This window comes from Salmo salar, chromosome ssa10 (assembly GCF_905237065.1).
Source record: "Salmo salar chromosome ssa10, Ssal_v3.1, whole genome shotgun sequence".
NCBI classification, from domain to species: Eukaryota; Metazoa; Chordata; class Actinopteri; order Salmoniformes; family Salmonidae; genus Salmo; species Salmo salar.
This window is the reverse complement of record NC_059451.1, coordinates 108,706,835-108,731,436: the sequence shown is the minus strand read 5'-3', so window position 1 is coordinate 108,731,436 and position 24,602 is coordinate 108,706,835. Positions and strand designations below refer to the sequence as shown.

The 24,602-nt window shown below is 43.6% G+C and overlaps 1 protein-coding gene across 5 annotated transcripts in view; it reads left to right on the top strand.

Moving 5' to 3' along the window:
• ppfibp2b (PPFIA binding protein 2b) overlaps nt 1–24,602 on the top strand; it is an 87,454-nt gene that overhangs the window by 19,231 nt on the left and 43,621 nt on the right. For 4 of the 5 annotated variants that reach the window (XM_045688381.1, XM_045688384.1, XM_045688382.1 and 1 more), the window contains exons 2-3: nt 1,616–1,717; nt 21,691–21,914. In XM_045688381.1, coding sequence (XP_045544337.1) covers nt 1,654–1,717; nt 21,691–21,914 — 288 coding nt within the window. In that variant the 5' untranslated portion in view covers nt 1,616–1,653. Of the gene's footprint in view, nt 1–1,615; nt 1,718–21,690; nt 21,915–22,661; nt 22,816–24,602 lie in introns of those variants that run through there. The other variant, XM_045688391.1, reaches the window with a different exon arrangement.

Sequence of the window (24,602 nt, the reverse complement as noted above, 5' to 3'; positions counted from 1 at the left end):
TATGCAGGACATTTCCTGCAATAACAGGGTGATCAAGTTTGTTTTGCTGGCAGTTTTTTTTTTTACTAGGAAACTGTGAGAATAAGGCGTGTCTATTTCTACATAAACTATGAATAATAATGATAAATAAGTAGTAGGTAGTTTCACTATGATTTTGAATATCTGGAAGTCATAGGTTTATTACAGATAGCATATCTTATGTTCTAATATCATAATGAAGCTCTCATTTGTTTGCCACTTTACTGTTCTTTTGTTACAGTTTGTTCTAATGGACTTGATACACTCCAACAATAGTATCCTAATGCAGGGCAATAGCTCTACCAAGGTCGTGTCTTCGAGCTACATTAGATTGTACAGAAACAGACAGTAGACTGTATTATTCTCTTTGGCATGTCCATTAGTGCACTGCAGTACCCTGATCTCTTCATGGCCTTTAACTGCAGGCTTTAATTGGGTTTGTATGATCAGGCCAGTTATTAGAATAGCAGTGTCTGCTGCCCACTGTGATGCTGTTACACAGAGGAGCTGTCAGTACTACAGAGGCTCTGAATGAATGGAGCCATCACCCTCAGCCGTGTCCAGCTGAATCTGAACAGCCACATAATTAACACTGTTGACGCCTGGCTCCTTTCAAAGCACTGCCTGCCTGTCCCTGCCTGCCATTCCAGCATCTACAGTTGCCTTTTGTCACAGAGGCCTGTCGCTATGTCCTCAACGCATCACAGTCAATGGTCACATCTAATTATTTTTCCAGAGAAGATTACTTGAATAGCTATGTTTCCATTATGTCATATGATAGATAGTACAGAGTTAGTTGGTGGGAATGAAAGAGTTAAGCAGTCAAAGTTCAAGATGCTTGTATTGTCTTTGATCTTTGGAACTCATCATAGGTTGATGTGTGAGACAGATTTATTTCTTGGCACAGCAATCAATTTATCCGTCACGCTTCACTCTGATCCCTTTTGAGCCGTAATGAAAACCGACCTGGGTCCTTGTGAATGTCTCCCAACTCAGTGATGGTTGAGTGGAATGGAGATATACCCCAACGCCACCAACCATCAGCTCTATCAACAGCTGAAAGAACGAAGACATTCACAGTGTGTTCAGATCCCGTAACCTGGGGGGTGAGGCAAGGGACGGGCTGTTCTCTCTAAGAGGGTAGATGCTGATGGTTGTAAGGCAGGATGACAGAGGGAGGAGGCCCTGCTGGGTGGTTTGGAAGCCTCATTAGAACAGAGGTCCACTGTACAGTCATCAGAGGGGGGGAGGGGGGGGCAGCCCCTAAGCCATGCTCTGTCCTACTGATAGGGATGACCCAGAGAAAATACCAGTAGTCTCTGTACCAGGCCTAGCCAATGTGATCATACTGCAATGTATGCCTAGGAACCAGCATGTTACAAGGACATACTGTATCTGAAACCATTTCAGTAGAGAATATATCACAGCATTACAATTCATTCTCAGTACTGCGTTCAGGTATTTATTTATACGTGGCTAGTTTGTACCATATGACATTTATTTTCTAACTGATGTTTACTGTACAAAGTTTTCAAAGCTAAATTATATTTAGAATTCCTCTTTCTTAAAATTTAACAGTGTTTATATTTCCCTCCAGGACACTAAACATAGAGGCTGATGCAGTAGTCTGTCGCCATGGCCTCAGATGCAAGTCACATGTTGGAGGCTGCCTTGGAGCAAATGGATGACATCATCGCAGGTAAAAGTGATGAATTGTCTCTTCCTACTACATCTAATACATTCTCCCACAGTTTATTATGGTTTTTTGATTCACCATTGAAAAGATCTGTGTATTTTCACACAGCTCTGATGTCAATTTGGAATATAAAACAAACTTGAGAAACTAGTTCACTTCTTTTGAAAGAAAGGTCCTTGCCTCATTATACCGTCTTTGTACACAGTGATTGGTTCAGGTGACATACTGTATATCAAACAGGTTTAACTGCTGGCGTGTGTGTGCTTGAAACACACCATGCCACTGCCAGACAGGTAAAAGCTGAGAAACAGAGCAGACTAAGCAAGGCTACCCTGTGAAGAAATTAGTTCCTGAATAAAACATCAGATCAGCCCTGCCTGTGACACACAGGAGGCTGCTGAGGGGAGGACAGCTCATAATAATGTCTGGAATGGAGCAAATGGAATAGCATCAAACACATGGAAACCATGTGTTTGATGTATTTGATACCATTCCACTTCATCATTACCACGAGCCCATCCTTCCTAATTAAGGTGCCACAAACCTCTTGTGCTGTAACAATTCCATAGACATTCAAACCAGTAGATAGTCATAGCGCTGACGTCATCCACGTATTCCCATGGAACACTCCCGATGGTGCATGAAGTGGATCATATTGAATTTGAAATGGGTCATATTGCTGAATGGGGCTGAATGACACAAAAATGGCACAAAAAAAAGGATCATGGTGAAAGTGGCCAAAGCTAGCAAAGGATCATGGTCGATGTAGTTGTTTTCATCCTGCCTGAGAGAGCCTCCTCCCTTGTAGCCTACCGGCCGGTGATTGGTCTATACCAGCACGTGGTCCTGTGTGATGACAAATGTTGTTGTCAGAATGAATCACTATTTAATTAAATATCTCGATTTGTAGCAAACTTTTAAAGAATTCACAGTGGGGATTAAACTGATCATAACAAACTAATTTTAGAGCCCAAAACTTTTGGGTCGTTCTGACGATCATAATTTTCGTAGGCTTTCAACGGCAGACCAGAGCTTTTGGCACCGCTAGGTTGCTACGTGGTAATAGACCAGCAGAGCTCGTGACTTTCCGCTCTAGACTGGACACTGGGGGCCTGGACAGTTCCCCCTGTCATCCTCAGACTGTTTACTATAGACTCCATAGACTTGAACTAAGATGGGTTTGTAACACGTTAGATGGAATGCATTTCCAATTCCATTGAACTCCATCTCTTGAAGTCTTACCTTTTAAGTAAAATTCTAAACATCAGATTAGATTATTACATTTACTTGTTTTAGAAAATATTGTAATTAGTATAACAATTTAGTAAATAGTAGTAAAATGTTATTTTTCCCATACATACAGTACATCATCTCTATAACATGTAGGCTACATTAGCCTCCGTTCTGTGGTCCCCATGAACAGAATACTAGACCCACAAGACTAAGCCGCACGGTCAGATAAAACATTAACATGATACACACTGTGATAATGTGATAATATATTCCATTTAGCAGACGCTTTATCCAAAAAGGACATTATCATAATTTTCACAATTTCATAGTTTTATTTCCACCTCATAGTTAGGAAATATCATAAAAAAAAGGAAAATCATGTTTTTGGCTTATTTACAGGTGAAATTAGATCAGTCTGTTCTGTTATGATGTTCTCCCAAAATATGAGTGTATTTTAATGGCATTTTCCTCTTTCTTGCATGTACACTATGCGTCCTATTTAGGGGATCTATGCAGTATTAGTGTGGTGGAAGGCACAGTCAAACATGGATAGTGGGCATGTGTGTGTGGGTGTGTGCCTGTGTGTGTGGGGGCATGTGCCCACATCCATTTGTATGTGGCTGTTAAATTAGAGGCAAGACTTTGTAGGGGGTTGGGCTGAGTTCCCTGCAGCAAGCTCAGCTATTGCCAACATGATTGAACTAATAAAGGGTTCATGTTTAATGCAGCCGGTCAACTAAATAGAATGTGGGGGATGAAGCTCAACATGCCAGTTTGTGACTAAACGGATCAACAGAACAACTCAATGCTACATCAGCCTCTGTGGAGGGTGAAAGACATGCACTCTGACAGCCGTTGGAATTGACCACAGAGTTTGACTTAGCCTTCTGTATTAGTGATGCGTGGGGTGACTCATAACCCGCTGTCCCCGCAGTTATATTCACGGGGTGGGCGGGTTTAGGGTGGGTTTATGATCATGAAATATTGTGTGGATGAAGGGCGAGCGGGTTGAATAAAGAGGAAAAAAATGCCTATTAAATGTATTTCTATCTATGGGCTACATTGAGGGTTTTATTTAATTATTTTAGGCTATCGGGCATTACTGCGTAAGCCTAAACGGTTGGAGTTTAATTCAATAAGAGAAAAGCTATGAAAGGAGAGTTGAAAATAAAGAGAAGGGAGGGCCAGAAAAGTAATGTTTGGGAAAGATTTGGTGAAGTGGTAAAAGAGCATGATGGAAGCTATGTTATATGTGGATGGGGACTTCAAATATGCCTTTGGCACGGTTTTTATTTGTTTTATTCTATTTAACCTTTATTTAACTTTGCAAGCCAGTTAAGAACAAATTCTTATTTACAATGACGGCCTACCAAAAGACAAAAGGCCTCCTGCGGAGACGGGGGCCTGGGATTAAAAAATATATATAAATACATTATAAATATAGGACAAAACACACATCACGACGAGAGACAACACAACACTACAGGAAGAGACATAAGACAACAACAAAGCTGTCAGTGTGTAGTTCAAGGAAGCAGGAGAGGTAGAGTCAAGCGCAGAAGACAGTAAATTCTTGAACACACTTTTAATCCGTATGCACAAAACAAGGAAAGTCCCAACACGGCAGGGTAGGATGCCAAACAGATACCAAGCTCCAAACCCTTATAGACGTCCAAAAATAGGGACGCAGCCCATAAATACCTCTGCAATGAAAAACACAAACAATCACAGGCAGAGGGAAAAAAAACACACGTTTCCTCAAGTTTCCCCAAACCTGACAAGGAACAATAACGCACAAACACAGACATACCTCGCTAGACTAAATAACCCCCCCTACTAATAACTAAACCAAAACAGGTGCGTGCCTACCTAGACCTAACCAAGAAAGTGAAACAGAGGATCGATGGCAGCTAGTAGGCCGGCGACGACGACCGCTGAGCGCCGCCCGGTCATGGAGGGGCGCCACCATCCGTCGGTGTCGTGACAAAAGCAAGGCAGCAACACATGGCAACACAACATAACAACAACATGGTAGCAGCACAGAACATGGTACAAACATTATTGGGCACAGTCAACAGCGCAAAGGTCAAGAGGGTAGAGACAACAATACTTCACACCAAGCTGCCACAACTGTCAGTAAGAGTGTCCATGATTGAGTCTTTGAATGAAGAGATTGAGATGAAACTGTCCAGTTTGAGTGTTTGTTGCAGCTCGTTCCAGTCGCTAGCTGCAGCGAACTGAAAAGAGGAGTGACCCAGGGATGTGTGTGCTTTGGGGACCTTTAACAGAATGTGACTGGCAGAACAGGTGTTGTAGTCAAGGGAATTGTAGCCTACTGTTCAGCAGTGGCGTGTATTCATGGATGCCAAGAGAAGCCAGGCTTCCCCAAAAAATGTACTAAGGAAAAATTATATTCGGTTATCTTTCGTCTTTCTGTATTTCATAATTTTCCTTATATTCGCAAGAGACTGAATATACTGTATCTCAACGGAGAAAGCATCCAAGCGAGCAAAACAGTGCCCCTCTGTCTCTATGTTTAGAACATCTATCTGATGCTGTCTGGTCCAAAAGAGTATGACATTGTTGCCACCCATAGCATTGAATGCAAGGGAAGCCAGCAAGCATTTGGCCTCCCTATATAAAAAAAGTATAAAATAAATGTGAATGGTCCTGGCACATCAAAAACATGTGTCAAGGGAAGCCAGATTGGATTTGGCATCACTGGTATCAAATCGCATTGAGAGCATACGTTGACAGAAACAATAATACATAGAAGTGTGTACTGTATGACAGTGATAGATAATTTCGTCAACATGAAAGAGAGGAGGATGGCATTTGCGTCTCGCAAGTAGGGTGAGTCAACATGTTTTCTTCTACTTGCATGAACGCATGTACACACACACACACACACACACACACACACACACACACACACACACACACACACACACACACACACACACACACACACACACACACACACACACACACACACACACACACACACGCCGCGCCGCGCACACAGAGATCAGAACCATGCAGTGGCGGCAGAGCCCCACCTGTTTTGAGCCCCACATTTTTATCAAAAAATAGGCTTGCCTGTTTTGCATGTTATTTTGGCATTAATATGTGTCACATATCAGTTTGCAAACAATGTAAAACAATTATATATATATGTTTATAGGTGGCTTTATTAACTCAATTATATACACATATATATATGTGTGTGTGTGTGTGTGTGTGTGTGTGTATATATATGTGTGTGTGTGTATATATATATATATATATATATATATATATATATATATATATATATATATATATATATATATATATAAAGCCACCTATAAACATGGTCTCTTTTGTTTTATTGAGTAAGGCAGCTCCAAAATGCAGGTGTTTCAGTGCTTTCTGTGGTGATGGGGCAAGCCAGTGATTGGCTCAGTGTTCTGTCACTCATGGGGACACTACGTCACCGCCAAGTCTAAAGGTAGACCTCGAAAATTATAGCCCTTTGGGTGTTTCCATAGAGTTACATTAGAAGTGCCCATCCAAGAACGCTCAAGGTCATTGGCCACAGATAAAATTACGTCAAATCACGTTATATGTACAGTAGCTTTGATTGGACATGTCAACATTATACTTTCAAAATCTTAGCTAGCAGTCATCATGAATCAAGTCGACAATCTACTGGCAAATCCTTTTTAATCCTTGTCATATGAAGAGAAATAATGAGGAATTAAAGAGAAATTACAGATAAAAGTATCGGTGCTCATCGGCCATTGGACATAAACATTACACAGCAAGTTGGAAATCACAAATTCAACAATGAGTGGTTTGGAAGGAATGAGTGGCTGTGTGGTCCCAAATCTGGGATTAAGGGGCTCTTTTCCAAGTTTAAAATGATAAACATCCAACATTGCCCATGCTGTCAGTGAAGCATGATTTGTGCCATGCTCAAAACAACTGTTAACTTGACTTCAGTGAGTTCAAGACAACTGGGAACTCGGGAATAAATGAGCTCCGACTGGGAAAATACATTTTGAACGGACATCCAACTCGGAATTGTAAATCCGGCCTCTTTCTAGAGCTACGACTGAAAATCAATGACATCATAATAATTTGAAGGACCGACGCGCCACCTTCCTGTTTAAGTGAGTACAGCACGACAAGGTGAGTCCAAAAATGTATTCTAATACTGCTGTGTAAATTATGTAATATGCCAGGGAGATATGTATACTGTAGCTAAGAAATTAATACTAAGGGTATGTTGTGTAGTAAGATGTTAGTAGCCCATGTGCCTCACCCTAATAATTTGGTCTATTTACCCCTCTTAATTTCGCTTACTGTTCTGACTTGGTGGTGCACATGTAGCATATAACCTGTTTTAGAGAAATGTAATCATCGAATATTGTAAGAGCTTTCATTGTCTGCTTATATGCCCCCATTATTTATCCTACGGTTCTGACTAGGTGTACAGGGAGAACACTGTAAGAACGGCCCCTGTTCTGAATTCTGTCGCTGTACATTTCAAAAGTGCTGAACAAATTGTTATATTGACTACTTCCATCCTAGCTCGCTCATTAATGACTTAATCGAAATTACGGATTGCCTCTTATCCAATTGTCGTCCCCTTATACCTGTCACAAATACAGCCGTCGTTGTGTTGAAGGGAGGACCAATACGCAGGCGGAATGTGGATGCTCATCTTTTAATTAATTAGGATAACGCATACACAAAAAAACAAGAAAACAACAAGAACGACGAAGGACAGTTTCACAGGCTAAATGAATACTAGCAGTGCGAAATACAACTACCCACAAAACACAAAGACAAACACACCGTATTATATAGGACTCCCAATCAAAGGCAACTCAACACACCTGCCTTCAATTGGGAGTCCAACCCCAATTAACTATACATAGAAAAACAAACCTAGAACCTATACCAACAACTAACACCCCACTACACCACACACAAAACCCCAAAATACAAAACAAATATACCTCTGCCACGTCCTGACCAAAATATAATACAAATAATACCTAAATATTGGTCAGGACGTGACATTACCCCCCCTAAAGGTGCATACCCTGAATGCACCTCAAAAGAAAAACACAGAAAACCCCAAAACAAACCGAAAAATCCCCCTAAACTACAGGGAGGGAAGGGAGGGTGGCTACCGTCAACGACGGCACTGTGCTACACCCCCCCTCCCCAACCCACCTATATTGGAGGCGGCTCAGGTGCGGGACGTGGACCCCGCTCCACCCTCGGCGTCGCCCACAGCACAGAAAAAAAATGTATGAAATGTATGCATTCACTACTGTAAGTCGCTCTGGATAAGAGCGTCTGCTAAATGACTAAAATGTAAATGTAAAATGTGGCGCCCCTGGCCGCTCCGGAAGACTAGTGGACGCCCCTGACTTCGCCCGACTGGCGGGCGACTCTTGCCGCGACCGGCTGGCGGGTGTCTCTGGCTGCGGGCGACCCTTGCTGCGCCCGGCTGGCGGGCGGCGATGGCTGCGCGGCGGGCCACTCTGGCAGATCCGGCGCGGCGGGCCACTCTGGCAGATCCGGCGCGGCGGGCCACTCTGGCTGATCCGGCGCGGCGGGCCACTCTGGCTGATCCGGGCAGACGGGCCACTCTGGCTGATCCGGGCAGACGGGCCACTCTGGCTGATCCGGGCAGACGGGCCACTCTGGCTGATCCGGGCAGACGGGCCACTCTGGCTGATCCGGGCAGACGGGCCACTCTGGCTGATCCGGGCAGACGGGCCACTCTGGCAGATCCGGGCAGACGGGCCACTCTGGCTGATCCGAGCAGACGGGCCACTCTGGCTGATCCGGGCAGACGGGCCACTCTGGCTGATCCGGGCAGACGGGCCACTCTGGCAGCTCCTGACTGGCGAGGCTGGGCTGACGCACTAGATGCCTGATGCGTGGGGCTGGTACTGGACGTGCCAGCCTGGAGACACGCACCTCAAGGCTAGTGCATGTAGTGGGAAACACTGGACCGTAGAGGCGCACTGGCGGTCTCGAGCGCAGGGTTGGCATCACCCCTTCAGGCTGGATGCCCACTCTCCCCTGGCACATGCGGGGCGCTGGTACTGCGCGTACCGGCCTGAAAATACCAGGCCTCACTACAGCACCTACCCCAAAGCACGGGACCTGTCCAGTCTGTTTCTGTCCAAAAAGGGTATGGGGAGCTGGCCTGGGTCTCCAACCTCGCCCCCTCAAACAGCCCTTGTGCCCCCCAAAACAATTATTGGGGCTGCCTCTCAGGCTCCCTTACCCGCCGTGTTCCCCAGTCCTCGCCAGAATTCCTCCGCTGCTTGGTCCTGGTATGGTGGGTAGTTCTGTCACAAATACAGCCGTCGTTGTGTTGAAGGGAGGACCAATACGCAGGCGGAATGTGGATGCTCATCTTTTAATTAATTAGGATAACGCATACTGTGACGGCCCTGAATTTTCCTGAACCGTCTCAGTGCTTCTCCTTCCAATAGAGCGCTTCCCCTTTAATTCTTAATTAAATAGTGCTTCTCCTTCCAATAGGGCGCTTCCCCATTAATTCCCAATTAAATAGCCAGCATCAGCTGCGCAAAAGTGGGGTTGTGATGGAAACGTGAATGAGGATGCGTTCAACCCTCAGTTCTGAAGCTTCTCTCTTCTGTTTGTTGTGTTGCTTTAAAAGTGTGCTTTGTGTAGCCTAATAGCAAGTTTTACCCAGGATCGGATCCACTCTTTGCATCCGAGGACTACACCTCTCCGTTGTTTTTCGTGGCCTTTCTCCGCTGGAGATCTGTCGGCAGATTGGCTTGTCTGACTGACCGACTGACTACAACCTTTTGTATACGGTATTTCATTTGTTTTGGTGTGATGTATACCGTGATGATTTATGTAGTTAGTTGTAGTTGAGGATTTACTAAGATGTGATACGCTTTATAGTTGTGTGGTAAAATATTTGTTATTTTGATTGTATGATTGACACTGGGTTTATGAACGGACAAACATTGCGTGACTAAGGACACTTGAGTTCCCTGAACTTGTTTACCGGGCTGGACTCTTTTTAGGCCCGAGGTACAGGATATTTCTGGAGGAACTAGAGCTGTTTAAAGCTCATTATTGTTATATTGTTGTGTTTGTGTGTGATCATTTGTTAGTAATACAACCACGCAAAAGAATACAGTTGTTTTGTAAGTTCTTTCCAATGTTTTAAGGGTTTATGAAAAGTGTATTTCCATCCTGACTTTTACATGAGTCCTTTGTATTGGTGTAGACTTGACGGACCAGATGGGACTCATTCCCTCCCAAACTAAAAGGAAAAACCAATATTTTCTCTGGTAGGCACAACCTACCTGGCACCCCTATAAATGATAACCTCAAGTCAAAACCGTTACAATACACACAAAAAAACAAGAGAACGACGAAGGACAGTTTCACAGGCTAAATTAATACTAGCAGTGCGAAAAACAACTACCCACAAAATACAAAGACAAACACACCCTATTATATAGGACTCCCAATCAAAGGCAACTCAACACACCTGCCTTCAATTGGGAGTCCAACCCCAATTAACTATACATAGAAAAACAAACCTAGAACCTATACCAACCACTAACACCCCACTACACCACACACAAAACCCCAAAATACAAAACAAATATACCCCTGCCACGTCCTGACCAAAATATAATACGAATAATACCTAAATATTGGTCAGGACGTGACAATACCATAGTTTGTACATCTCTATTGACATTAGAAACCACATTTGTTTAAGCATGTCAGCCATATCAGCTATGTTTTTTTAAAGGCATTAAATGAGGCTGAATGAACTGTTTCACTGCCAGACAAGGCTCCGCTGATATCCAGGTGTAGCAGTGGTAAGATGTTGGGACTGCTGTTGTAACAGCTTTATGTATTCCCTAACAGTTTGTGGGCACCGTTTGTCACCGTTATAGTGCAATTAATGTATTGTTTAGTATTGTGTTGAGTAGTGGCTTTGCTGGCATGCAATCCACTTTTTTCTTTTTTTGCCCCACCAAGATTTACATGCTAAAATCACCACTGGAAGAATGGACAGCCACATGATATTTAGCTTATTGTTTTTGGTATCTTTTAGTTGTCACTGTATTAGACTAAGCATAGGTGATTTGATGATGTTGAAATGTCGAAGTTGAAATGGTGCTGGAATAGTGGAAGCAGCTCCTGTTTTCTTTGCGACTTGCGGTAACTCTCAATGGTTCTAAATAAATAGTTGTTTAGCTGTCCGAAAATGACAGAAACATTAACTTGCTTGACCATGCTGAAGGTCATGTTACTGTTTGTTACATGCAATATGCTTTGTGGACTTCACCGGACAGAGGTTGCTCTCTGGTTTTGTGATGAAACAAAGATGTGGTTGAATTTATTCAGTTTTACCAAATTTTTACCAGCATGTCACATGTGCAACCAGAGGAAAAACTCTAGACCACCTTTACTCCACACACAGAGATGCATAAAAAGCTCTCCTCCGCCCTCCATTTGGCAAATCTGACCATAATTCTATCCTCCGGATTCCTGCAGGAAGCACCAGTGAGTCACTCAATACGGAAGTGGTCAGATGATGCGGATGCTACGCTACAGGACTGTTTTGCTAGCACAGACTGGAATATGTTCCAGGATTCATCCAGTGGCATTGAGGAGTATACCACCTTTGTCATCGGCTTCATCAATAAGTGCATCGATGACATCATCTCCACAGTGACCGTATGTACACATCCCAACCAGAAGCCATGGATTACAGGCAACATCCGCATCGAGCTATAGGCTAGAGCTGCTGCTTTCAAAGTGCGGGACACTAATCCGTACGCTTATAAGAAATCCCGCTATGCCCTCAGACAAACCATCAAACAAACAAAGCGTCAATGCAGGATTAAGATTGAATCCTACGGCACCGGCTCTGACGCTTGTCATATATGGCAGGGCTTGAAAACTATTATGAACTACAAAGGGAAACCCAGACGCGAGCTGCCCTGTGACGCGAGCCTACCAGATGAGCTAAATGCCTTTTATGCTCGAGGCAATCAACACTGAAACATGCACTAGAGCACCAGCTGTTCTAGATGACTGTGTGATAACGTGCTCGGTAGCCAATGTGAGCAAGACCTTTAAACAGGTCAACATTCGCAAAGCCGCAGGGCCAGATGGATTACCAGGACGTATACTCAGAGCATCCGCGGACCAATCGGTAAGTGTCTTCACTAAAATTTTCAACCTCTCCCTGACTGAGTCTGTAATACTTACATGTTTCAAGCAGACCACCATAGTCCCTGTGCCCAAGGAAGCGAAGGTAACCTGCCTAAATGATTACCGCCCCATAGCACCCACGTCCGTAGGCATGAAGTGCTTTGAAAGGCTGGTCATGGCTCACATCAACAGCATCCACCCGGATACCCTAGACCCACTCCAATTCGCACACTGCCCCAACAGATCCACAGATGACGCAATCTCAATCGCACTCCACACTGCCCTTTCCCACCTGGACAAAAGGAACACCTATGTGAGAATGCTGTTCATTGACTACAGCTCAGCATTCAACACCATAGTGCCCACAAAGCTCACTAAGCTAAAGACCCAGGGACTAAACACCTCCCTCTGCAACTGGATCCTGGACTTCCTGACAGGCCACCCCCAGGTGGTAAGGGTAGGCAGCAACACGTTTGCCACTCTGATCCTCAACACTGGGGCCCCTCATGGGTGTGTACTTAGTTTCCTCCTGTACTCCCTGTTCACCCACGACTGCGTGGCAAAACACGACTCCAACACCATCATTAAGTTTGCTGACGACACAACAGGGAGATCACCAACAGCGATGAGACAGCCTATATGGAGGAGGTCAGAGAACTGGCAGTGTGGTGCGAGGACAACAACTTCTCCCTCAATGTGAGGAAGACAAAGGAGCTGATCGTGGACTACAAAAAAGGTGGTCCGAACAGGCCCCTATTAACATCAATGGGGCTGTAGTGGAGCGAGTCGAGAGTTTCAAGTTCATGGGTGTCCACATAACCAACGAACTATCATGGTCCAAATACTCCAAGACAATCGTGAAGAGGGCATGACAACGCCTATTCCCCCTCAGGAGACTGAAAATATTTGGCATGGGTCCCCAGATCCTCAAAAATGTATACAGCTGCACCATCGAAAGCATCCTGACCAGTTGCATCACTGCCTGGTATGGCAACTGCTCGGCATCTGACTGTAAGGCGCTACAGAGGGTAGTGCATACGGCCCAGTACATCACTGGGGCCAAGCTTCCTGCCATCCAGGACCTATATAATAGGAGGTGTAGGAGGAAAGCCCATAAAATTGTCAGCGACTCCAGTCACCCAAGTCATAGACTTTTTTTCTGCTAACGCACGGCAAGCGGTACCGGAGCGCCAAGTCTAGGACCAAAAGGATCCTTAACCTCTATGGGCTAGTCCCACCTACTCAACAGCCAGTGTAATCCCGTGGCGCGTTATTCAAATTCCTCAAAAATGCAAAAACTTCAATTTTTCAAACATATGACTATTTTACACCATTTTAAAGACAAGACTCTCGTTAATCTAACCACACTGTCCGATTTCAAAAAGGCTTTACAACAAAAGCAAAACATTAGATTATGTCAGCAGAGTACCCAGCCAGAAATAATCAGACACCCATTTTTCAAGCTAGCATATAATGTCACAAAAACCAAAACCACAGCTAAATGCAGCACTAACCTTTGATGATCTTCATCAGATGACAATCCTAGGATATTATGTTATACAATACATGCATGTTTTGTTCAATCAAGTTCATATTTATATCAAAAACCAGCTTTTTACATTAGCATGTGACTAGCATGTGACTAGCATTCCCACCGAACACTGCCGGTGAATTTACTAAATTACTCACGATAAACGTTCACAAAAAGCATAACAATTATTTTAAGAATTATAGATACAGAACTCCTCTATGCACTCGATATGTCCGATTTTAAAATAGCTTTTCAGTGAAAGCACATTTTGCAATATTCTCAGTAGATAGCCCGGCATCACAGGGCTAGCTATTTAGACACCCAGCAAGTTTAGCACTCACCAAAGTCAGATTTACTATAAGAAAAATGTTATTACCTTTGCTGTCTTCGTCAGAATACACTCCCAGGACTTCTACTTCAATAACAAATGTTGGTTTGGTACAAAATAATCCATAGTTATATCCAAATAGCGGCGTTTTGTTCGTGCGTTCAAGACACTATCCGAAGGGTGACGCGCCGGCGCATATCGTGACAAAAAAATTCGAAATATTCCATTACCGTACTTCGAAGCATGTCAACCGCTGTTTAAAATCAATTTTTATGCCATTTTTCTCATAAAAAAGCGATAATATTCCGACCGGGAATCTGCGTTTAGGTAAACAGACGAAAGAAAATAAAGCATGGGGTCGCCTAAGCCCATAGTACTCTGATCGGCCACTTGCCAAACGCGATAAAGTGTTTCAGCCAGAGGCTGCCTCTATCGTTCAGCTTTTTCCCGGGCTCTGAGAGCCTATGGGAGCCGTAGGAAGTGTCACGTTATAGCAAAGATCCTCAGTCTTCAATAAAAAGAGCCAAGATGAAACACAACTTGTCAGACAGGCCACTTCCTGCATGGAATCTTCTCAGGTTTTGGCCTGCCATATGAGTTCTGTTATACTCACCGACACCATTCAAACAGTTTTGGAAACTTTAGGGTGTTTTCTATCCAAAGCCAATAATTATATGCATATTCTAGTTACTGGGCAGGAGTAGTAACCAGATTAAATCGGGTACCTTTTTTATCCAGCCGTGTCAATACTGCCCCCTAGCCCTAACAGGTTAACAGCTTCTACCCAAGCCATAAGACTGCTGAACAATTAATCAAATTGCCACCGGACTATTACATTGCCCCCCCCCTGATTTGTTTTGTACACTGCTGCTACTCGCTGTTTATTATCTATGCATAGCCACTATACCCCTTCCTATATGTACAAATTACCTCAACTAACCTGTACTCCCGCACGCTGACTCGGTACCGGTACCACCTGTATATAGCCGCGTTATTTAAATTTTTTACTTTCGTTTATTTGGTAAATATTTTCTCTTCTTGAACTGCACTGTTGTTTAAGGGCTTGAACGAAAGCATTTCACAGTAAGGTCTACAGTTGTATTCGGCCCATGTGACAAAGTTTTGATTTGATTTATTCTGCCACTGTGTCTTCTTATTGTCTCTGCCTTTAGGCCTACTGTATACAGTGGGGAGAACAAGTATTTGATACACTGCCGATTTTGCAGGTTTTCCTACTTACAAAGCATGTAGAGGTCTGTCATTTTTATCATAGGTACACTTCAACTGTGAGAGACGGCATCTAAAACAAAAATCCAGAAAATCACATTGTATGATTTTTAAGTAATTAATTAGCCTTGGTTTCTCAAATGACTGCCTCGCCTGGTTCACCAACTACTTCTCAGGCAGAGTTCAGTGTGTCAAATCGGAGGGCCTGTTTTCCTGACACCTGGCAGTCTCTATGGGGGTGCCACAGGGTTCAATGCTCGGGCCGACTCTCTTCTCTGTATATATCAATGATGTCGCTCTTGCTGCTGGTGATTCTCTGATCCACCTCTACGCAGACGACACCATTCTGTATACTTCTGGCCCTTCTTTGGACACTGTGTTAACTAACCTCCAGACGAGCTTCAATGCCATACAACTCTCCTTCCGTGGCCTCCAACTGCTCTTAAATGCAAGTAAAACAATGCATGCTCTTCAACCGATTGCTGCCCACACCTGCCCGCCCGTCCAGCATCACCACTCTGGACGGTTCTGACTTAGAATATGTGGACAACTACAAATACCTTGGTGTCTGGTTAGACTGTAAACTCTCCTTCCAGACACACATTAAGCATCTCCAATCCAAAATTAAATCTTGAATCGGCTTCCTATTTCGCAACAAACCATCCTTCACTCATGCTGCCAAACATACCCCTGTAAAACTGACTATCCTGCCGATCCTTGACTTCGGCGATGTCAATTACAAAATAGCCTCCAACACTCTACTCAGCAAATTGGATGCAGTCTATCACAGTGCCATCCATTTTGTCACCAAAGCCCCATATACTACCCACCACTGCGACCTGTATGCTCTCATTGGCTGGCCCTCACTTCATATTCATATTCAAACCCACTGGCTCCAGGTCATCTATAAGTCTTTGCTAGGTAAAGCCCCGCATTATCTCAGCTTACTGGTCACCATTGCAGCACCCATCCGTAGCACGCGCTCCAACAGGTATATTTCACTGGTCACCCCCAAAGGCAATTCCTCATTTGGCCACCTTTCCTTCCAGTTCTCTGCTGCCAATGAAACGAACTGCAAAAATCACTGAAGCTGGAGACTCATATCTCCCTCACTAACTTTAAGCACCAACTGTCAGAGCAGCTCACAGATCACTGCACCTGTACATAGCCCATCTGTAAATAGCCCATCCAACTACCACATCCCCATACTGTTATTTATTTATTTTGCTTCTTTGCATCCCAGTATCTCTACTTGCACATTCATCTTCTGCACATCGATCACTCCAGTGTTTAATTGCTATATTGTAATTATTTCGCCACCATGGCCTATTTAGTGTGACACAAACAACACAGAGTTACACATGGAATAAACAAACATACGGTCAATAATACAATAGAAAAAGTCTATATACAGTGTGTGCAAATGAGGTATTTACCTCCCTTGTCCTACCTCATTTCCACACACTGTATATAGACTTTTTCTATTGTATTATTGACCGTATGTTTGTTTATTCCATGTGTAACTCTGTGTTGTTTGTGTCACACTGCTTTGCTTTATCTTGGCCAGGTCGCAGTTGTAAATGAGAACTTGTTCTCAACTAGCCTACCTGGTTAAATAAAAGTGAAATAAAAATAAAAAAATACAAAATATATCGATATGTGAAATTTTTCTGGTGAACAAGTGTTTATTTAGTCTTCTAGGGCACTGTTTCCCAACCCTGGTCCTCCAGTACCCCGAACAGTACATATTTTCATTGTTGCCCTGGACAAACACATCTCATTCATTGCGGGCTTGATGATTAGTTGACAAGTTGAATCAGGTGTGCTTGTCCTGCGTTACAATAAAAATGTGTACTGTTGGGTGTACTCGAGGACCAGGGTTGGAAAACACTGTTCTAGGGCAACATATAGCCTAATGACAGAAGAGAAGCTGTGTGTATCTAATTAGTAATAAACAGCTTAACATTTTTTCGAAATTATAAGCAGAAAGATATCTAAATCAGGCAGAAAAAAATCCTGCACCCCCTGCCTATAGCTCCGGCCTCATATTTTCACTTTATCACATAAAGTCCGGTGGTTGCGGATGGGTTACTAACAATTGCGGGCAGGGTGCGAGTGTACAAACAGCTGACCCGAGCACCACTATTCAGTATGTAGGGGAATGTCACAGCTAGGGTTGCAAAGGGATGGTATATTACTGGAAACTTTCAAAGTTTACCGTTAAACTACCAGAATGTTTGTATCTTTCAAGGTTATCGTAACTATAAACCATACATTTAGTGAATACCATTGGTATTTTATATTAGTGTTTTTGCATGAAATATCAGTCATTATTTTTACAAACTGTTATTTATTTTACTATGTCAATATGTATTTGTTGTCGATGTTTTGGCATCAAACTGTTGGCAGTTGAGAAGCGTTGCAGAGGTAATTGAAAATAATCCCATTCTTAATTAAATGCTTTTTTCAATAATTAGGCTATTTTATCTTGAACCATATGGTCTAACTACTAGAAACACATGGATAATATGGACACAGGTATAATAAATGAATACTATATATTAAAAAAGTTATTTAAGTATAAATTACCAAAATTACAATAGATTGCCATAGATTTTCTGTTAATTACCAAAATTACTGAAGATTCTGGTAACTTTGGTAAATTACCGGTAGTTTTGCAATCCTAGTCACAGCAGTGTTTTACTGTGTAAATCTACGTACATCTTGTCTGAGATTCATGCCATTGGTCTTTCCCTTTTTGTCAATTCACCATGACAAGAGATTGAGATCAACAGTCACCTTGACTGATCAAGGTGAAAACAAGTTAGCCTCAAGGTCTAAATCAGGATATTCGCAAGTTAATCACTGCTATTACCACAATAAGATCTGGTCAATAACAATTAAAGTTAATTACTTTACTGTTGCCAAACATCTCATATGCGGCCTTGATTTTCAAGGACTACAAATAGAATATAATCAAAATGTAATTACTGCAAGGAATCCCAATCGTCAACAAGGCATTAGTCCCATTCATCAGCCATATTTTGAGATACTGGTCTGATTACATTTGAGTATTAGGACATCGTTTTCCGTAATAGTATATGCTGGAAATATCTCTGAAAGGCACTTGACATATAATATAATATGCAGGTAATGAGTTGCTAAAGCAGTGATGGACTTGAAAATATGCCACCTACTGGTTATTGCTGGAGCATCTGAATCAGATGAGAGATACTCTATTATTATTATCTTGAGTTGAATAATATTTTTTTTGTGTTTTTCACTTATTGTCAATTTATTTTAGGATAATAAAAATGTGTTATATGGATAGTAGTTGGAAACCTCAACCAACTCCAAACCATGCTCACACAGAGAGAAGTAAGTTCTACACTTCTGTAGAACTGAGCTGGCCTGGTAACTTGTTTCAGGCATTTTATTGAACAAACATGTTTTGTATCAGGCTTGTGATCTGAATAAAGCTGATTATATACTAGATATTAGATGAACAATAAACAGGGCTATTTGGCTGTAGATACCCATAGTTATGATATTTTTAGCGAGATGCAGTTGAGCATGCGTGAATAATCCGTTCCTCTCTGTGTTCGTATGCACATTGGCCCTCAGGCAGGCACAGGCATATTTACGGAAAATCTAGTTTTTTTTTCTACATCGTGTTCTTCTTAAATTTTCCTCAAAGTCAAGCCAACCAAAGCATGCACTCAATGTACCATAGTTTCTTTGTATGTTTTTCATTTAGTGAAAAGAAGGCTTTTTGTATACATGGATATGGACTGGTCCCAGATCTGTTTGTGCTGCATGTCATGACATTGGCCATAGGAGTTGGCAAGACGGCACACACAGATCTGAGATCAGGCTAGTCCTACCAAGACTACCATTTTTTCCTTTCAATTAAGACCTAGACAAGAAGGTGAGGGGAGTTTTTTACTACTCAGTGACATTCGTTCATCAATCAAGTACAAGGGAGGAGTGAAAACCCACAGACACTCGGCCCTCCGTGGAATGAGTTTGACACGTATTAGCCGGGGGACAGAAACAGGTGACACCACTGCCCACAGGCCCAGGTGACCTCATGGCCCACCCCAATATCATAGGAATGGTGAGGTCATTTTCAGATCATTTTAGATACACTCTCACAGTCTTCTAGGGCATATAAGCATTCCCTGGTCTTAACGAGATGTGGTACTTTACCATGGTCTTTTCAATGTCCTCTTTCCAGAACTGTCCTATAGGTCACATCATCTCTAGTTACATAATGACAAAACAAAGGAAATATATTGGCCTGTTCTGCCTCAATCTGATGCTAGTGTAAAGTAGGCTAATAGGAAAAGGGAGGGTGAAGTGTATTGGATCATTAAGATGCCATGATAATACACTGCTGCTCTGATCCTCTCTATGATCTGGGATTAGCTGCCAAATGTAAGCTCTCTTCTTTCAGGCTCCACACCTTCCACTTGTTGCTCTAAACCAGGGCTCTCCAACCCTGTTCCTGGAGAGCTACCCTCCTGTAGGTTTTAACGCCAACTATCAGGTTTCGGGTATGACCCAGATGCAGACAGTGTCGAAGTTTGCCTGCCCCTGTACTTATTTCTAGTACAGGGGCAGGCGAACAACAGGTCAAGGACAGGCAGAGGTCAGTAATCCAGAAAGAGTGCAACAGGTCCAGAACGGCAGGCAGTCTCAGGGCAGGCAGGGGTCAATAATCCAGAGAGGTGTGGCAAGGTATAGAATGGCAGGCAGGCTCAGGGCAGGCAGAAAGGTCAAAACCGGGAAAGACTAGAATACAGGAACAAGAACAGCCAGGAGCAAGGGGACAAATGCTGGTAGGTTTCACGAAACAAAATAGAACTGGCAACAGACAAACAGAGAACACAGGTATAAATACACTGGGGATAATGGGGAAGATGGGCGATACCTTGAGGGGGGTGGAGACAAGCACAAAGACAGGTGAAACAGATCAGGGTGTGACACCAACCCTGTTCCTGGAGAGCTACCCTCCTGTAGGTTTTAACTCTAACCCTGTTCCTGGAGAGCTACCCTCCTGTAGGTTTTAACTCTAACCCTGTTTCTGGAGAGCTACCCTCATGTAGGTTTTATTTCCAACCCTGTTCCTGGAGAACTACCCTCCTGTAGGTTTTCACTCTAACCCCAGTTTTAACTTCTGATTACCGTAATTTCCGGACTATTGAGCGCACCTGAATATAAGCCGCACCCACTGAATTTAAAAAAATATATATTTTGAACATAAATAAGCCGCACATGTCTATAAGCCGCAGGTGCCTACCGGTACATTGAAACAAATGAACTTTACACAGGCTTTAACGAAACACGGCTTGTAACAAAAATAAATAGGCTTTAACAAAACACGACCAAGAAAGTCATTGGTCACTATCTTCCTCCTCCTGTGCACTGAAACCACTGAAGTCATCTCCTTCGGTGTCGGAGTTGAATAGCCTCAGAATTGCTTCATCCGATATTGGATCATTTTCAATGTTGCTCTCGTCAAACTGAGCACGTCACAGAAGGTGTTTTTTTGAGAAAAAAAATGTTGAAAGCGGGAAAAATCCATATATTAGCCGCGTCATTGTTTAAGCTGCGAGGTTCAAAGCGTGGGAAAAAAGTTGCGGCTTATAGTCCGGAAATTACGGTAATCTAATAATTAACCTGATAATTATTAGAATCAGGCGCACAAGATTAGGGTTGAAGCCTAAACCTACAGGATGGTAGCTCTCCAGGAACAGGGTTAGAGAGCCCTGCTAACCTACTGGGACAGGGTTGGAGAGCCCTGCTAACCTACCGGGACAGGGTTGGAGAGCCCTGCTAACCTACCGGGACAGGGTTGGAGAGCCCTGCTAACCTACCGGGACAGGGTTGGAGAGCCCTGCTAACCTACCGGGACATGGTTGGAGAGCCCTGCTAACCTACCGGAACAGGGTTGGAGAGCCCTGCTAACCTACAGGAACAGGGTTGGAGAGCCCTGCTAACCTACAGGAACAGGGTTGGAGAGCCCTGCTAACCTACAGGAACAGAGTTGGACAGCCAGTGAGTAAAAAAACACAACATGGATCAAATTACAATGGTAGCAGGCAGGTTTCTTTCCAGTTTATTGATTTTGGACGTCTTCAATGGAATCCGTGTTCATATGGTTTCCTTGCAGCATACTGTAATGATACGCTAACATGCTCCAGATGTCTGAGTGTTTATGGAGGAAGTTTAACTTGCTCTCCAGCTCCCAGATGATGATGAAGCTGGAACAGACGTTAGCTTAGTGAGCCGATACAGGTGACACGTGGACGTATAGTATAAAATAGAGGGAGCTGACTGGGTCAGATTCTGCGATAGATATTTATATGTGCTGATATACTATCTTGTCCACTATAATGACTCTTTGTCCCCTGTCCCCGGCAGGCTCCAAGGCTGCAGCCGAGTACACCAACGGCCTGTTTGAACTGGGCTCCCCAGGCAGCGCAGGGCCCCTGCAGGTTCTACAGCTGGTTGAGGACCTGAGGCTGGCCCTGGAGCTGCAGCCCAGAGAGGAGAAGAGGAACACCCTGCGGGCCCAGGTCCCCAGCAGCACTGCTCACATGCTCATGGACTGGCTGGACATGGACAGGGGCTCAGACAGGGGCTCGGTGAGTAGCAAGGAGCACACCTGGGTCTATGGAAACTGTATTTCTTCATAACTTTTGTCAACAATCTCTAGCAACCATAGTCATCTTTCTGTGTCTAACAATATAGTCTATAAACAGATAATATGTATTATCATTAGTTCATTATTTGCTCAGAATCCAAAAATGTCCTACTCATTAGCAGTGCACTATTTTTTATTGACGTGGCATGATGTCGATAGTGCACAATTCATATGTGGTGTCGTGGTTGTTTGCAGGCCAGTAAATATGTGGTCTGATTTACTTCTACTTGAGGCATGTTATCTCTGGGATTCACAGATGTGGCAGAAACTTCCAAAAAGTTGTAGAAAAGTCAGCCAGCTGTTTGCTGTCAAAAGCCTTTCCATTATACACCATTGGGTTCTTTTTTGTCTCTCTTCGTAACACATTGAAGGAGAGAGGGTTGATTCATTGCAGCAGCTGTGTAGGAGTGTTGAACAGACCTAGAACTATTCCTGGGTGCTGTTAGGTCTTAGCAGGGCTGTGTCTGGGACTGTGTCTGGGAAAGACTGTGTGTGACTGTGTGTGACTGTCTTACTGGGACTGGGACTGTGAACAGGTCTTATTTTGGCCCTGGCTGGTCTCTCTGGGAACTAAGGCTGGCCGTGTTTGAAAGACTCAATGTGTTCCTCAGAGACTCCTAATAGGACTGAGCTCAACTTCCTGCCCTACTCCCTCTCTTCTCCTTACTCAAAACTTCTCCCCACTCTCCCGCTCTCCCTCTTTCTAATCACTCCTCTCTTCTTTTCCTCCTACTTTCCACACTCACGGTTCTACTCTCTCTACTCACTACACTCACTCTGTTTGCTCTGTTCTGTCTGTCTGGTCACCTCAACACACCTGAAGCACTCTGGGGTGTTAGGGGGTAAGTCTGAATCAATTCTTCATCTGTTCACTCCCACATGAAAAAATACTATAGTGTATACTATGGTAGCATTACTATAGTATTCACTGTAGTATTTTTGCTGACTTTACTGTAGTATTCACTGTAAAAACATGACAGTATTTACTGTAGTATTTACAGTTTACTATAGTATAAATACTTAGTAAAAAAAGTTGTGTTTTTGCGGACTGTAGTATACTGTAATATTTACTGTAGTATTTTTATCTTTGACATAGAAGTAGGGGGCTTTCTCCTTTTCCATAACCTGTAATTAGGTAGGTAGGTAGGTAGGTAGGTAGGTAGGTAGGTAGGTAGGTAGGTAGGTAGGTAGGTAGGTAGGTAGGTAGGTAGGTAGGTAGGTAGGTAGAACTGGGTTCTGAATGGAGAGTTCAGAGCTTCTGCTCTTTTCTATAACCTGATGATCGATGGATACTACAGTGTGTAGTATACTATTCTACAGTATACTACAGTTTACTACAGAATTCTATAGTAAGTAATGTAGTATTCTATAGTAAACTGTATTATTTCTTGATGTGGGCTGTTCCGCTGTTACAGTACATCGAGCTCTTAGCCTATAGATTTTTTTATGAATGTCACACTTGTTTCTGAGTTGTTTTCTTTATTTGTTGGCTGTCTGTGAAGATTTTTCATGACAAGGTTTACGAGGGTATGTAGGCACTTAAAATATTTGGATCATATTTAGGAAATGATAACCACATGATACTGTCAATGCCACTGTTCATAGAGATGATTGTTGATGTGCGTTGTTATAGTCGCGTCATTGGCTGAGGCTGCGGTAAACAATCTGTTGGCGGAGCTAATCTGTTGGCGGGGCTAAGTGGCCAATGAAAGGCTCTTGTTTTTCCCTCTGTCTGAGTCGTAGAGGCCCTGCTCTCTCTGTACAGCAGGGGTCTCACACGCCACACGATCGCCCCTCTCCCTCTTCCCCTCCTCCTCTCCTCCCTCTCTCCTCTCTACTGGCCAGAAGCAAGATCAAACACACATACTCCTCAGTTGCTCCCAACATGCTGTTCTCTGAGGAGCAGAGCCCCTTCACAGAAGAAATGTGACAAAGCTCCCTCCATACGTTATTGGCAGGAAGGAGAGAGACCCTGTGATGTTTGTTATCGCTGACCTGAAGCTATTGTTTGTCAATCAGAGAATGTCAGACCGTAAGAGAGGGGTCAGGTCTGGCGCAGACGTTAAGCACGAGGCGGAAGATTGTGTTTTAAAGGGAAAGTTGTTGCTTTGACTTATACAAGGAGTGATTGTTTGAGAGAAAGAAAGAGGGAGGGAGGCATAAATAGAGAGAGCGAGGGGGGGCAATAGAGAGAGGGAGGGGGTTAGTAGAGAGAGGGAGGGGGTTAGTGGAGAGAGGGAGGGGGTTAATGGAGAGAGGGAGGGGGTTAATGGAGAGAGGGAGGGAGGCAATAGAGAGAGGGAGGGAGGCAATAGAGAGAGGGAGGGAGGCAATAGAGAGGGGAGGGGGTTAGTGGAGAGAGGGAGGGGGCTAATAGAGAGAGGATGGGGGCAATAGAGAGAGGGGGGCAATAGAGCAAGTGAGGGGGTTAATAGAGAGCGTGAGGGGATTAATAGCGAGCGTGCGGGGAAAAGAGAGAAAGAGTTATCCTGGTGATACAGAGAGGGAGGGAGGCAATAGAGAGAGGGAGGGTGTTAATAGAGAGAGGGAGGGGGTTAGTAGAGAGAAGGAGGGGGTTAATAGAGAGAGGGAGGGGGTTAATAGAGAGAGGGAGGGGGTTAATAGAGAG